General features: G+C 54.1%; 4 protein-coding genes across 4 annotated transcripts; 3 read left to right on the top strand and 1 right to left on the bottom strand.

The window, feature by feature from the left end:
- Positions 1-672: 672 nt before the first annotated feature.
- HRG_01451 (serine threonine protein kinase) lies at positions 673-1,101 on the top strand (the record flags this gene model as incomplete). The annotated part of the gene is made up of 2 exons (XM_044859922.1): positions 673-741; positions 784-1,101. 2 exons carry the CDS (start codon positions 673-675, stop codon positions 1,099-1,101), a joined length of 387 nt encoding a protein of 128 aa, XP_044726322.1.
- A 1,800-nt stretch (positions 1,102-2,901) lies between these two features.
- Positions 2,902-7,037, top strand: HRG_01450 (reverse transcriptase (RNA-dependent DNA polymerase) domain-containing protein; the record flags this gene model as incomplete). The annotated part of the gene is made up of 8 exons (XM_044859921.1): positions 2,902-3,140; positions 3,183-3,815; positions 3,870-3,874; positions 3,930-4,131; positions 4,201-6,261; positions 6,331-6,385; positions 6,458-6,935; positions 7,015-7,037. The coding sequence occupies 8 exons, from the start codon at positions 2,902-2,904 to the stop codon at positions 7,035-7,037; spliced, it is 3,696 nt and encodes a 1,231-aa protein (XP_044726321.1).
- A 1,298-nt stretch (positions 7,038-8,335) lies between these two features.
- Positions 8,336-10,651, top strand: HRG_01449 (kinase; the record flags this gene model as incomplete). Its single annotated transcript, XM_044859920.1, has 5 exons — positions 8,336-8,559; positions 8,626-9,205; positions 9,359-9,514; positions 9,587-9,763; positions 9,842-10,651. 5 exons carry the CDS (start codon positions 8,336-8,338, stop codon positions 10,649-10,651), a joined length of 1,947 nt encoding a protein of 648 aa, XP_044726320.1.
- Positions 10,652-11,343: 692 nt separating this feature from the next.
- Positions 11,344-12,658, bottom strand: HRG_01448 (transposase-like protein; the record flags this gene model as incomplete). The annotated part of the gene is made up of 2 exons (XM_044859919.1): positions 11,344-12,269; positions 12,334-12,658. 2 exons carry the CDS (start codon positions 12,656-12,658, stop codon positions 11,344-11,346), a joined length of 1,251 nt encoding a protein of 416 aa, XP_044726319.1.
- Positions 12,659-14,157: the final 1,499 nt, after the last annotated feature.

Genomic DNA, 14,157 nt, shown 5'->3' with positions numbered 1-14,157 from the left:
TACTTGACGCTTGCATCGAGCATTCGTATCTTCTCTGACTTGTACGTGATGAACCTTTTCGAGATGATAGCGGGCGTTGCCAGAAATGTGGGTTGACCACGATGGATTGCGACAACGTTTGCAGTAGTGGAGTAAATTGCCACCTGCCGTGCGTGGCTCATCGCCTCGAGCCTGTCGAAAGTGATGCCAAGTCGACGTCGCTCTCAACTTCCTCCTCTTGACTGCTGCCGGAGGAATGCTCCGATTCTGAAGGTATACTGGCAGATTGCGAGACACTATCGGAAGGCAAAATTGATGATGAAGGGTTCGATGCGATGTCAACCTCCGGCACACGGGATACGCAGTCTTCCATTGCCAAAGCCGAGGTATCGAGGGGGCGTGCACTTCAATTAGCAAAATGGAGGGCATGAAGAATCTTCAACGAAAGAATGCTACCATTCTGTGCCGAGCCCCTTTCCACAGCGCTACGGCTGACGAGTGGGAAAAGTAAGTACGCCTAAGACAGGCAATCAGAGCATAATAGGGGCATATTAACAATACATATTGATAGGGGACATCTATATTTTTATCGATATCGATAAGCTTAACAATAAATATGCCCATACTTATCAATATATATTGATTACTGAGATGTCTGCTGACGACGACCCTATCTCTGAGCCCCTGGAAAATATGACTCTTGGCAGTGGCGGCTCTGGTGCCGTGGCGTCGGCGTCTGCCCTACAACCCGCGGCTCCTAAGGTCCGTCGAAGGGCTAGGGGTAAGGGCAATCGGGCAGACCAGTTCTGTATATACAGGACTTCGGACGGCCAAAATATCCCCGCTCTCGCTATCGAATACAAAGCGCCACACAAACTAAGCGTCGACGAGGTCGTCACGGGCCTCGAGTCGGAAATCCGGCCGGAACGTGACGTGATTAACCAGGACGGCCAGGGCTTTGCTTTCACAGCCAAAGCACTTGCCGCCGCCGTTGTCACCCAACTCTTCTCCTACATGATCGGAAAGGGCATCCAGTACGGCTACGTGTGCACAGGGCAGGCCTTCGTCTTCCTCCATATCCCGGTGCATCATCGATTTGGCGGTCTCCACATTGCTGCGTGACTTTACCTCGTCGCCTCTTTCGCTTTCGTTACCGGCCGATGTAACCCGTGTCGTCCGGGCCGTGACTCGCTTCGAAGCCCTCGTGGTCGCATTTTCCAGCGATCGCAACGTATCTTGCACGCGTCGATGGCGATGGGCTAATTGGATCTAACCCCGCCCCCACGTCCGCCGGAGGCGCCACTTCAGGCTCTGCCATGATGGCAAGCAAGAGCCACACCTACCCCAGAGTAAAGAAGGATGAAGAACTATCTACGATGACAACTCTCCCCTGTAAAAATTCTTCACCCCGCGGAGCTGTTAGTGGCTCGTTAGCCGGGACAGGATCTACAGGCCACCCGACCGCGCTTTTGCTGCGGGGTCCATCGTGACCCTAACAGCACAGAGGAAGACCTTAGGAGAGTTCATATTCCTCTGCGAAGCCGGTCTCGACAACATGTCCACTCGGACCTCATGGCTCTCTTCGGAACCAAGGAGCTATGGGTATTGGAAGGCCCGCCCTTCTAAACAACGGTGGCCGGTTGCGGAGGTTTTCTCCCTGAGGGCAAGCTGCAAAGCCAGCCTCTGATCCCCTCCAAGAGTTTTTCCCTGCCGCCGCTCCCCAGTCATTTCCACGGCTTGGTTACTGGAGCGTGGACTGCGGCAGCAGTTTTGGCTGCGAGCGAGAGAATTCTGACCGGACAAAACCAAGGGTTGACCAATTCTTTGTGGCTGCGACCACCCGACACTTTGCCTTGACATCCCGCTGACGGGTACGAGGCTTGACACGAGCGCCATCGAGCCGATGAAATGCTGGATAGGGACAGAAGGGTTGTTCACGGGTAGCGAACTACGAGCGCTGGGTGCATTTAGATGGACAGTGGTTTTTCGAGGGAACTCATTCGGGACACTTCTCTGTAACTAGCTCAGCACGTCCTGTGCTCCCTCGCGGAGACCTGAGCGGCCTGAGCCGCTGGACGCAAAATACACAACAACAACAACAACTATCTACGATGAACCCTCGCCGACTGCAGCAGTCAATCGCGCAATAGGCAGAGACTTCGACAAGTTCGTCAAGCTGGCGAAGGCGACCTCCTTCTTTGAATGGGCTTGCCCTCGCCACTAGGCGGCTGCATCACATCTTTCCCTCATCTCTTTCCTTTGTTCAAACCCCCCCGGATTCGGCCAGGCGGAGGGTGCTACAACACCCTTTGCCCGGCCGGGTCAACTGAGGCTGCGGTCTGCAGTCTCCGACAACGGTCCCTTGGAGACCAACTGAATGGCAATCTCACTGCCGCGCCTGTACGACCCGCTGACGGGCACCAGGTTCAACACGGAGCGCCTTAGAGCCGATGAAATGCTGGATGGTGGTTTGTTTATGTTTGCGAGAGGAGACTGTAGACAGACCAACTAGCTCAGCACATCCTGTGCCCCACCGGGACCTGAGCGGCCTCACGGCCGCTGGACGGAAAATACACATACATACACACACACAGACACACTATACATATCGATACACAGACTTTCAGTGACGCGCTTGACCCATTTTCAATCCGTTGAGTGTAGGGTGGTGCCTTTATCTTCACCATGGCGACGCCAGACGGCGATGCGAATGTGAGTGGGGCTGATTACCCCGCGACGCCAAAACGACGCGGTGGGAGGCCCACGATCAAAGTCCGCGACGCAGCGAGACAGCTTGAAGAAACGGGAAAGGAACCAAAGCGTGCTACCCGACAAGCGACAAGAACAGCGTCGATTGACAATGATGTGGAACGAGCGAATGATGCGAGGCGAGCGGCGAGCAGCAGCAACGATGGGAGGGCAATGCTCCTGCAGGCACTGGAGATGCTTGACGCGTACAGTGACAAATTCCAGAATCTCCACCAAGTTATCAAGGCTCAACAGGATACGATCCAGGAACTGAGCCACAAGCTTGACGATACTAAACGAGAAATGAATAGCAAAATGGAACAAATCAGAACGCAGATGGGAGGCGAGTTGCAGCAACTTCGCGTGCAGCTTGAAGCCATCACCACAAGCGTCAACGAGTCTCCACAATTGTCGTACGCGGAGGTCGCTCGCTCAGCGCCATCATCGCAGCCTAGCAGGATGGGGACCCTTTCGACCGGCAACACAACGCCTTCCAACCTCACCGACACATTCTTTTGCACCATTGACACGTCGCGAATCGAAGATGGCCAAAGCAGTCGGGTCACTGCGGGTGCTATCCGCACCATGGCCGAAACCGAGATCAGAGCGGATCAAGTTCATGCCAACTGGCGATGCCGTGCTGTCATCAAAGATCCCAGGAAGCCGAACCGTGTTCGGATCGCCTGTCGCGACAAGGAAGAGCAAAGTATGCTGAAACGGGTGGTGGGAGCTAAGCTTCCCCAGGGCGTCAGGATGTTAAGAGACGAGCTCTACCCAGTCAAGGTTGACCACGTCAATCGCACGGCGGTCCTGGACGAAGTGGGCGACGTTCGGCCTGGAACGACTGAGACTTTCAGTGAAGAAAATGATGTTCAGGTCGCGAAGATTGTGTGGCTTAGCAAACGAGACATTCCGAAGGCGTACGGCTCCATGGTCGTGTATCTCACAAAGGGATCGGACGCCAAAAGACTGCTCTCAGAAGGCTTCTTCTATGCCGGAGGTGAGTCTGGGTACACCGGATTCTTCGAGCGCCGACCTCGCCCCGACCAGTGTTACAACTGTCAGCAAATTGGCCACAAAGCATTCCAGTGCGAGAAAGTTCAGATTTGCGGAAGGTGCGCGAAAGAAGACCACCACCATAGCGCATGTAACGAGACGGTGTTCAAGTGCGCGCTATGCGGCGGACCCCACGAGTCGTTCAGCAAGAACTGCAGGAAGCTCCACCCATCCTCACATGAGTAGTGCGCTTCGAATGATCCAACTCAATGTGGCGAAACAAGGCCCGGTCCATGACAGCCTGGTGAACGATCAACAGATTGAGGATGCAGCTGTGTTGGCTATCCAGGAACCACAGGCGCGAATGATAAACGGCCGTCTACTGACCACCCCTATGGGTCATCACAGGTGGGTGAAAATGGTTCCGTCGACGTGCAGGGAGGGTAGATGGGCGATCCGAAGCATGCTATGGGTTAGGAACGATCTGGACGCGGAGCAGGTGCCGGTTGAGTCTCCCGACATAACGGCGGCGCTGCTACGGCTCCCCGAGCGCCTAGTCCTGGTTTTCTCGGTCTACGTACAGGGATTCGATGATCAAGCGCTGCTGGAAACGTGTGCCGTTCTAGAAGAGGTGACAACGAACACCAGACGAAGCGCAGGCAGGGTAGTCAATGTGGTTATCATGGGCGACTTCAACCGTCACGACCAACTCTGGGGCGGGGAAGATGTTGCGTTGGAGAGGCAGGGCGAAGCCGACCAGATCATCGAACTCATGAACGAACTGGCCCTTGACAGTCTACTTCCAAGAGGCACAAAAACCTGGCAACGACGCGAACTCGAGACAACAATTGATCTCGTCCTTGTGTCTGAGGATCTCACAGCCTCGGCGATCAAGTGCGCTGTTCATGGTGCAGAACATGGGTCCGATCACCGAGCCATTGAGACCGTCTTTGACGTCTCGATGCCGAGGCCCTTGGTTCAAGAGCGTCTTCTTTTCAAAAATGCACCTTGGAAAGAAATTAATGCTCGAATTGAGTCTGCTCTGGAAAGCAGTCCCTGGGGCGGGACGGTACAGCAGCAGGCAGACAGGCTCATGTCGGTGGTGCTGGAAGCCGTCCATGCCTTGGTGCCAAGGGCCCGACCGTCTCCGCATGCGAAGCGGTGGTGGACTTCGGACCTCACCCAACTCCGGCAGATTCATACCTACTGGAGAAATCGAGCCAGGTCATTGCGGCGAGCAGGGCAAAGATGCGACAGGCTTGAAGATATGGCCAATGGAGCTGCCAAGCAGTACCACGACGCCATCAGGCAGCAGAAGAAGACGCATTGGCATGAGTTTCTAGCGGACAACGGCAATATTTGGAAGGCTGCAAAGTACCTGAACTCAGCCAGCGACACAGCGTTCGGCAAGGTACCGCAGCTCGTACGAGCTGATGGCACGAGGACGGTCAACGGCAAGGAGCAAGTCGAGGAAATGCTAGACACCTTCTTCCCCCCCCTGCCGGAGGTCATCGAGGATGAAGGTGAAAGACCTCGGCGAGGGACAGCTGTCGAGATGCCAGACATCACGCTTGAGGAGATTGAACGGCAGCTTTTTGTCGCCAAATCGTGGAAGGCCCCTGGCGAGGATGGACTACCTACTATAGTCTGGAAACAGACTTGGCCGGTGGTCAAGCACTGGATCCTGTTGCTGTTCCGTGCTTCGCTAGAGGAAGGCGAATTGCCCACTCAATGGAGGCACGCCAAGATCATCCCGCTCAAGAAGCCAGACAAGGACGACTATGCCGTGGCGAAGGCGTGGAGGCCTATATCACTGCTGCCCACACTTGGCAAGGTCCTGGAGTCGGTCGTGGCTGAGAGGATTTCACATGCGGTCGAGGCCCACGGACTTCTGCCCACCAACCATTTCGGGGCGCGCAAACAGCGATCCGCCGAGCAAGCGTTGATGCTGCTGCAAGAGCAGGTATTTACAGCCTGGAGAAACCGACGCATACTGAGCCTCGTGACTTTTGACGTGAAGGGTGCGTACAATGGAGTATGCAAGGAGAGGCTTGTTCAGCGCATGCGCGCCAGGGGCATCCCGGAGAGCTTGCTCCGCTGGATCGGAACTTTCTGCTCGAATCGCACGGCGACCATACAGATCAACGGGCAGATATCGGAGGTGCAGAGCCTTCCACAAGCCGGACTACCCCAAGGCTCTCCTCTATCGCCAGTTCTTTTTCTCTTCTTCAATGCAGATCTCGTTCAACAGCGAATCGACCGTCATGGTGGAGCCGTGGCTTTCGTCGACGACTTCACAGCGTGGGTCACAGGCCCCACGGCGCAAAGTAACCGCAAAGGAATCGAGGCGATCGTTGAGAAAGCTTTAGATTGGGAAAGGCGGAGCGGCGCAACCTTCGAGGCACAGAAGACGGCGATCATACACTTTACTCGCAAGCCGCACAAGTCTGATGCGCAGCCATTCGCGGTCAAGGGTCAGCTCGTCCGACCCAAGACCAGCGTCAAGGTTCTCGGAGTGATCATGGACTCTGGCCTCAAGTACAAAGAGCATATGGCGAAGGCAGCTAACAAGGGATTGGAAGCTGCGATGGAACTGCGGAGACTCAGAGGTCTCACCCCGGCGACAGCAAGGCAACTGTTCGCATCTACAGTTGCCCCTGTGGTGGATTACGCCTCGAATGTCTGGATGCATGCATGCAAGAACAGAAGCGCCAGCCCAATCAATCGGGTCCAGCGAGTTGGGGCTCAAGCTATCGTGGGAACGTTCCTCACGGTCGCAACGGTTGTGGCGGAAGCCGAAGCACACATCGCCAGCGCGCAGGAGCGGTTTTGGAGAAGAGCCGTCAAGATGTGGACTGATCTCCACGCCTTGCCCATGACCAATCCACTTCGCAACGCTACATCGTGTATTCGGAAGTTCAGAAGATACCATCGCTCACCGTTCTACCAGGTGGCGACGGCACTCAACGAGATCCCCATGGAGGAACTGGAGACAATCAACCCCTTCACACTGGCGCCATGGGTTGAACGAGCCCAAACCATAATCACCGACGAAAGCGGAACAGAGGCAATAGAAGTCGGAAGTGGCGAAGCGGTACGCATCGCATTGAGCAGCTCAGCAAGAAACGACGTTGTCGGAGTTGGTGGCGTCATTGAGATCCCAACACAAGCGCATGGATCCTCCACACTCGAGCGATTCTCTTTCACCCTTGGTATGAGAAAGGAACAGAACCCGTTTTCCGGACAGCTGGCGGCCATGGAATATGCGTTGGAACGCTTGCCTGCGCTCAGACATCGGGGCGTATTGTGCATGACGAGCAACAAAGCTGCCGTTCTCTCCCTCCGCAATCCGAGTCAACAATCTGGTCAAGAGTATATCAAGCGAATTTACGACTGCATCGAGTCCCTGAAGGACGATGGAAACATAGCCTCTTTTCTTTGGATACCCACCAGCGCTGAACATGAACTCTTAAAGGCTGCGAAGCAAGAGGCACGAAAAGCAACCGCAGAAGGCGTCACTCCAGCGCGAACATCTCCAAGAATGCGATCAACGACCTTGACCGTGGCTCGAGCGAACCACCAGACAGACACAAGCATTCCAGACCACATTGGCAAGCATATAAAGAAGGTTGACATCGCACTCCCGGGCGGGCACACCAAACGTCTATACGATGACTTGTCCAGAGAGGAAGCGAGTGTGCTGGCGCAACTGAGAACAGGCATTGCAAGATTGAACGGGTACCTATACAACATCAGAGCAGCGGCATCGCAGCAATGCGCATGCGGACAATCGCCAGAGACAGTTGCACATTTCCTATTTCAGTGTAGGCAATGGGCAGCGCACCGACACGAGATGATGAAGTGCACAGAAACGCGGCGAGGGGACCTTTCGTTCTACTTGGGCGGGAAGTCGCCTTCGGATGACACGAAATGGGCGCCCAACATGGAGGCAGTTCGTGCGACAATTCGATTTGCGATAGCGACGGGACGACTCGCGAGTACACGACATTGAGAACAGATTGCAAACCCTCACCTTCCATTCTTACTCCTTTCCTACTAACACGCCCCCCTTTGGGCTCGGGCCACAGGTCGCAGGCACCGCTTCAGCCGCCGCAGATAGGACCCTGAACACTTGAAGAACGACCTTCAAGCTCGCCTGCCCGGAACAATTTCAACCGCCCGGATCCTCAGAGTGCGATGCAAATTTTGTTGAGATTTAAATTGCCGAGATCGAACACACTATGGGCTTTCAGGATACCATGTCAAAGATTGAGAAATGAGTATGTCCGTAATCAGATAGTAGCCTTATTGGCCTACGGCCACCAGGCGTAATCAATACATACATACTATCTACGATGAGGTAGCACCAGCTTATGGAGCTGGTGAGGAACGAACGCGAAATAAGTGGGGCGTGGCACGGGTAGTCTAAGCAACATGACTTTGTCCTAAAATGGTTAGACTTCTCTTGTCCTTAGCTTTGCTGAGGTAAGTCGCTTCCCCGCGACACGAACGTGATTAGTCGCGCCTGCCTATCTATTTTCTTGTTTACCTCTCTCCCTTGCTTTCCCCTTTTCTCCGCAAAGCAATCGGCAATGCTCTACCCGACACCAAAATGAGTCTTACGGAGCAGCAGATCAAGGTTATCTCGGACCGCCCGTTCAACGATACGCTTAATCACATTCAAGACAAACTACGCGACTTCAATGAGCCCGACGATTTGCGGCAAGAAGATATTGCAAGCCTTTTGGGTGCCTTGGTCGCCTCTCCGGCCGCGTTCAGCCTCCTGTCGCCGGACGAGAGCGGCAGCGTGGCAGTCAGGTTGCTCTCCATATTACAGCATGTTCGAGGAGGCGGAGTAAAACCTGAGCTATTCCGCCCTCTCGTTCGTCGCGTCATCGCCAGAGCTCCCGACATCGACATCTGGAATGCCGTCCTCAGACTCATCGACACCCTCAGCTCCCTCACTCCCCCTCCGTCCAGCATCGTCCCAACCTACAACGGAACACCCGTCAAGACCAGCTCGAGCCGACTTGACGATAGCGAAACTCGCGACATTGTCGAAGGAGAGCTCTTCTTCGAGATAAAAGACTGCACCTTTCGCAATGTGGGAGGATTCTGCGACAAGTTCTTCGACTCCAAGAGCTGGCGCAAAGAACAGAAAGAGATGCTGACGAGGATGATGATGGCGCACGACGGAAAGAAATGGATGGACTTCCCGTCCACTCCCGATGAAAAACCGGTCTGGACATGGCTCTGTGCGCTTGAAGAACGCTTCTTGACTGATGCACCCCACAAGTTATACACCACCCGAACCGCCAACCAATTCAAGGAACGGAAGGGCCAGATGGATCTCTTCTTTCAGACAACAGACAGGGAAACTAACAGCACCTTTACCTACAAGGACGTCCTTGTCGTTGGAGAGCAAAAGAAGTCACACGATACAAGCAGGTTCAAAGCGGATATCCTCCAACTTGCGCGGTATGTACGAGGTGTCTTCGCTGACCAGCCGACACGCCGATTTGTCCACGCTTTCTCCCTCTGCTCTTCCAAGATGGAGCTCTGGGTCTTCGATCGGTCTGGGCCGTATAGCTCGGGCTCATTTGATATTCACGACGAGCCGGACAAGTTTGCGCAGGCTCTTGTTGGATACGCTACAATGAGTGATGATGCTATGGGCCTGGACGCGTTCATCGAGCGAGAGGAGGGTCATCGCTATGCCACCCTGGAGGACGTAAGCGGCAACGAAACAAGAGTCACGCTGGAGGAGCTGATAGTCAGGCAGCGCGCTATCGTGTGTCGCGGGACTACTTGCTACCGGACCCGAAACGGCCATGTTGCTAAGTTTTCCTGGGCATCGGATAAGCGGAAACCAGAGGGGGACCATCTCAAGCTGGCAGGAGAGAAGGGCGTCAAGGGGGTGGCGAGAGTGGTGGCGCACCGTCAAATCACCACCATTGCAGACATGCGGAAGGGACTGGAGTTTCCAAAATCTCACCGGTTTCGGGATGAAGATGTCCACTTCAGAGATCTACCATCGGCCGTAGGAAGCACGAGCTCAGCAAGTCGCAAGCGCAAATCGTCCTCTGACAATACGTCTGACAACACGTCTGGATCCAAGAGGCCGCCGTCCAAAAGCCAAAAACCGAAGCTGGTTAAGGAGTTCAAGGAGCAGCTGTCGATCGGCAAGACGAAACCAAGCTTGTATACTTCTAGGAGCGAGGATCCATTTGAGAACAGGATCTATTCTTGTCTCGTCGTCTCACCAGCCGGCCGTGTCATCAGCGACTTCAAGTCGATCAGGGAACTGCTGGAGTCGCTCCGAGACGCCATCAGGGCACACCAGTCTCTCTACATCGATGGCAACATCCTGCACAGAGATATCTCCTCGAACAACATTATCATCACGGGTTCGAAAACAGTTGACGGCTTCAAGGGCATGTTAATCGACCTCGATCTAGCTAAAGTCAGAGACAGCGGGCCGAGTGGAGCACGGCACCAGACCGGCACGATGCAGTTCATGGCGATCGAGGTACTGCGGAAGGCCGACCACACCTACAGACACGACCTTGAGTCGTTCTTCTACGTTCTCCTCTGGATGTGTGGGCGCGAATCCTGGGAGAGAGGCGGATTTGGGCAAGGCGAGGAGCCACCTAAGGAGAGCCTTCTACGGGCATGGGAGATTGGAAGTTTCCAATCTATTGCGAGCGCCAAAGTGGGTCACATGACCATAAATGGCCTGGAAGAGATCATGAACCAGTTCCCACCAGTGTTTGATGTTGTCAAGCCCCTCTGTCTGAAGATCAGGACGTTATTGTTTGGGGAGACAGCGAGGCTGGATATCGGAACTCCTGCAGGTGATCCGGACCAGCTCTACAACGCTATCAGAATAGCCTACGACGAGGCTATCGATAAACTTTTGAAGGATTAATATTTGGACGAGCAATATTCACTTAAGTACTTGGCCCATGGCTGGTGCGCTCTGTTCGCGCGCCGACAAACCGTGCCGGCATTGCCTTTTGTCCAATCCAATGCCTGGCAATGGACCTGGGATGATGGCCGCTCAGTTGCGTCCCAGGCAGGTGGATCCCTCCAATCAAGGGCACGGAGAACAGCAAGCGTTGTCGACATGCATTTCGACGCTAAGCACCTGTTTTTTCTTTTCCTGGAGGCGTCATGGAAGCTTGCTTGGGCCAATCGAAATATTCAAGACACACACCTTCGCGCCAACCAGACGCAAGCTGCAGCTGGCTGAAGCGGGGCCAAAGGCGCCAAGCACCCCTCTCCCTCCATCCCAACCCTCTCCCCACTTTCGTTCTTTCGCTTCTATCAGCCTTAGCATACGTCATGACACACGTGGACCACGCATTCTTGGGCAGTACCATTTGGCAGAATTGCAGCCCGAGGCAATTTGGTCTACCACTATTTCGCTGCTTGTAAACCTTGATGCCTTTTGTCGTGTAGAACGCAAAGCAGCTATCGTAGTGATAAAAGGAAGGATCAAAATAGAGAGGGTACTGCGTGGCACTGATCCAGCTGGTACATCCCGAGGTTCTGCCCGAGTTGGTGAATGCAGCAAGTCGGTAACATGCGTTGCGTTTTTAAGCAGCACTACTACCGTATTTACACCAGACCTCTCAATAGCCACTGCTTTTGAAGTTGATCTGCCTCGACTGCCTCAGGCGCCAGGCGATTGCGTTCGTCCGTAATCATCTTCTTCGCCTGACTGAACACCCTCTCGCACTCAGCACTCATACCAGGAATTGAGAACAGATCCAGTGCCATCCTGTACAAGACCGGATATTCCAATTGATGTCTGTTCCACCATTCAAGGGGGTCTGCCACGTCGAGATCGTGGGCGTAGATTGGCCGCGTCTGGAATATGTCCAGCTCGGTCACTGCCTTGACCTTCTTTCGTTGTGTGTTCAATGAGCGGATCGACCTCTTCCCAAAGGAACTGTAGTCGTTGACCTCAGCCTCAATCTGAACATCGCCTTCCAGAAGTCCCGCTTGAGCTTGAGTTTCGACTTCGGCCTGTCGCGCGTATTCGTCGAATAGGCTACCCACAGCGGACTGCATGTCGCTATACCATTGCGGCCTATTCATCGCACTTTTCCAATGCCGCTCGAAGTAGTCGTACCCATACGATGGATGGAGTGCTAGGGCGGCTCGGTACACAGGAGTACGGTCTGTTTTGACGTAGTAGTCCTCGAGCTTCCTCCACCCGCAGTCGATGCCCGACTTAAAATGGGAGGGCTCCTCGAATCGAGTTTCCTCCGCCGCCTGCTTGAACTTGACAAACAGATAGTCCATTGTCTTGAGGGTCTCCCACACCGCGCCGTGCCCGCCCTCTGCGCTAGCATTGTTGGCGTTGCCCTCCATTGTCTTTGTAAGGACGTAAAACGGCTTCAGGAAGTTGTGGAAGCGCTCCAGTTCCGCCCAGTCCGCAGCGCCGAGGAAATCTTTCGTTAGGTCACGATGGACGCGATCATTCTTCGGCTTTTGCCAGCGAGATTGATACAGTTCAATGGCGCTGCGCAGCTCGAGCGCTGGATAGTTCGATATCGCGTCAGCAAAAGGACTAACTGTACGGACAGGGACAGACCGGCAAACCTCGGTTAATCATCATGTGAATGGAGTTCCAGCGTGTCTTGCCATCAACAACAATCTCCAATGTAAATATAGCATCGTCCCCTGCGAGCTCGGTCTGCAAGCGCCGGAGCGCTTGCCTTCGCTGGTCCGTCCGGCGGATGTAGGTAGCAAGGTTGTGGAGTCTGCCGATGGCCCCTTTCTTGGCCCAGATTTCGAAACTGAATTCATCCGTCGCGCCACGAAGCTCCGCCTCGAATCTGCTAACGTTTGAGCCGAAAATGACGGCTCGCACGACCAGGTTGATAATATGGCCTATGCAGCGCAGCCGACGTCGGCCAACGTCCATTGGGAACCATTGAGCAAGCGTTTGAAGGCAAGTATCGTTGCTGTCCGCGTTATCGAGCATGAAATATCCAAGCTTGGCGCCCATTTCGTATTTATCGATTACTTCTTTCACATGAGGCGCAATATTCTCACCGGAGTGTGGACCGACTAGGCGTGGCAGTCCAAGGAGGACATCACGCTTTCTGCCATTCTTGTCAACAAAGTGGCCGACAATGCCGACATAGTGAAACCCGTTGGAAGCAGTCCAGAGGTCAAACCTAAGGTGAATTGAGCTCCTCGCATCCTTGACAAGCTTGGCAATTATGTGCCGCCGGGATTCAAAGGTTTGGCGGATCCATGAACACACCGTGGTGTGATGCTCCGGCAGTAGCTGGCTTGCCAGCTCCACACCGTTCGCTATGGGCCACCGAAGCCGCTCGCTGGATGCCTGTCGAAATGTGACGTCTTCGACTATGACCCAGTCAACAAAGCGAGCTTTCCATGCCCCCTCGTCAACATGAGAGGCAAGCTGCAGGCCTAGGCTAGCCTGCCGCGACAAAAGGTGGGATGACGAGGAGCCATCCGTCGCCGCCAACGTAATCATAAGAACAATTACATTATTATATTGTCACTATATGGGGAAACATGCTGATTAAGTATGTTTGTCACGCGCTTGGAGAAGGAATACCTCCGAGATGTCTCGGAGTAGGCCGTCAGGAAACGGAGGATGCTATAATATAAGAAGGGTGCCTATTCTCGGGATTTTATGGGATCTTCAGAGATCAATGAATTGAATGATTGACCCCCGTTCCTCACTCTCTGTCTAGTTGTGTGCGCCTTACAGTTTGATCTCTCTCCCCTTTAGGGCACAGAGACCGTTGAACGGGACCGGCTTGAATCATGGACTTATCGCAGCTTCCTCCAGAACTGGCCAGAGCAGTGGAGCGCCACATGCACCAATCTCAGGTGGCGGCAGTGTGGCTAACAATCAAGCTCGAACTTGACAAGTCTCAATCAAGTTTGACTTCCCGTCAAGTCAAGTTCTCAAGTCAAGTTTAATAGCTGTCGTCAATCAATCAAGTTGCAAGAGTGTCAAGTTGTCAAGTACTTGATGTCAATAATTAAGAGGAGATGACTACCCTGGACCGGTGCGAAATTGGCCAATTACATTGCTTAGAATCGACGTACTTTGCCCATTGTGGGGCCGTTGTGCGGTTATGGAACGTAAAATAGCTTAGCGCATTGCCCCCACTGAGATTTTCACCCAGGCGAAGTGGAACCCTACTCCTGCTCCACCAAGCCGCTATCCACAACGCGTCGAATCGACGCGTTATGATGTCGCTACACGCGTTTTGGGGCCCAAGCCGGTCGTCAAGTACGCGAAGCTTATCTGTGACGTCTTCCTCGAGGCAATCTACCGATCTAAACGAGCCGATACCGTCAACCGAGCAAACGTCAGGCGTGGAGCAACCTCTCCATCGGTCTACCTGCCCTCCACATTCTCTGTCGTTCCCAATTGAC

Source organism: Hirsutella rhossiliensis (assembly GCF_020360975.1).
Source record: "Hirsutella rhossiliensis strain HR02 chromosome Unknown scaffold00001, whole genome shotgun sequence".
Lineage (NCBI taxonomy): Eukaryota > Fungi > Ascomycota > Sordariomycetes > Hypocreales > Ophiocordycipitaceae > Hirsutella > Hirsutella rhossiliensis.
The sequence above is the reverse complement of the archived record's forward strand: the minus strand, read 5'-3'. Positions and strand labels throughout refer to the sequence as shown.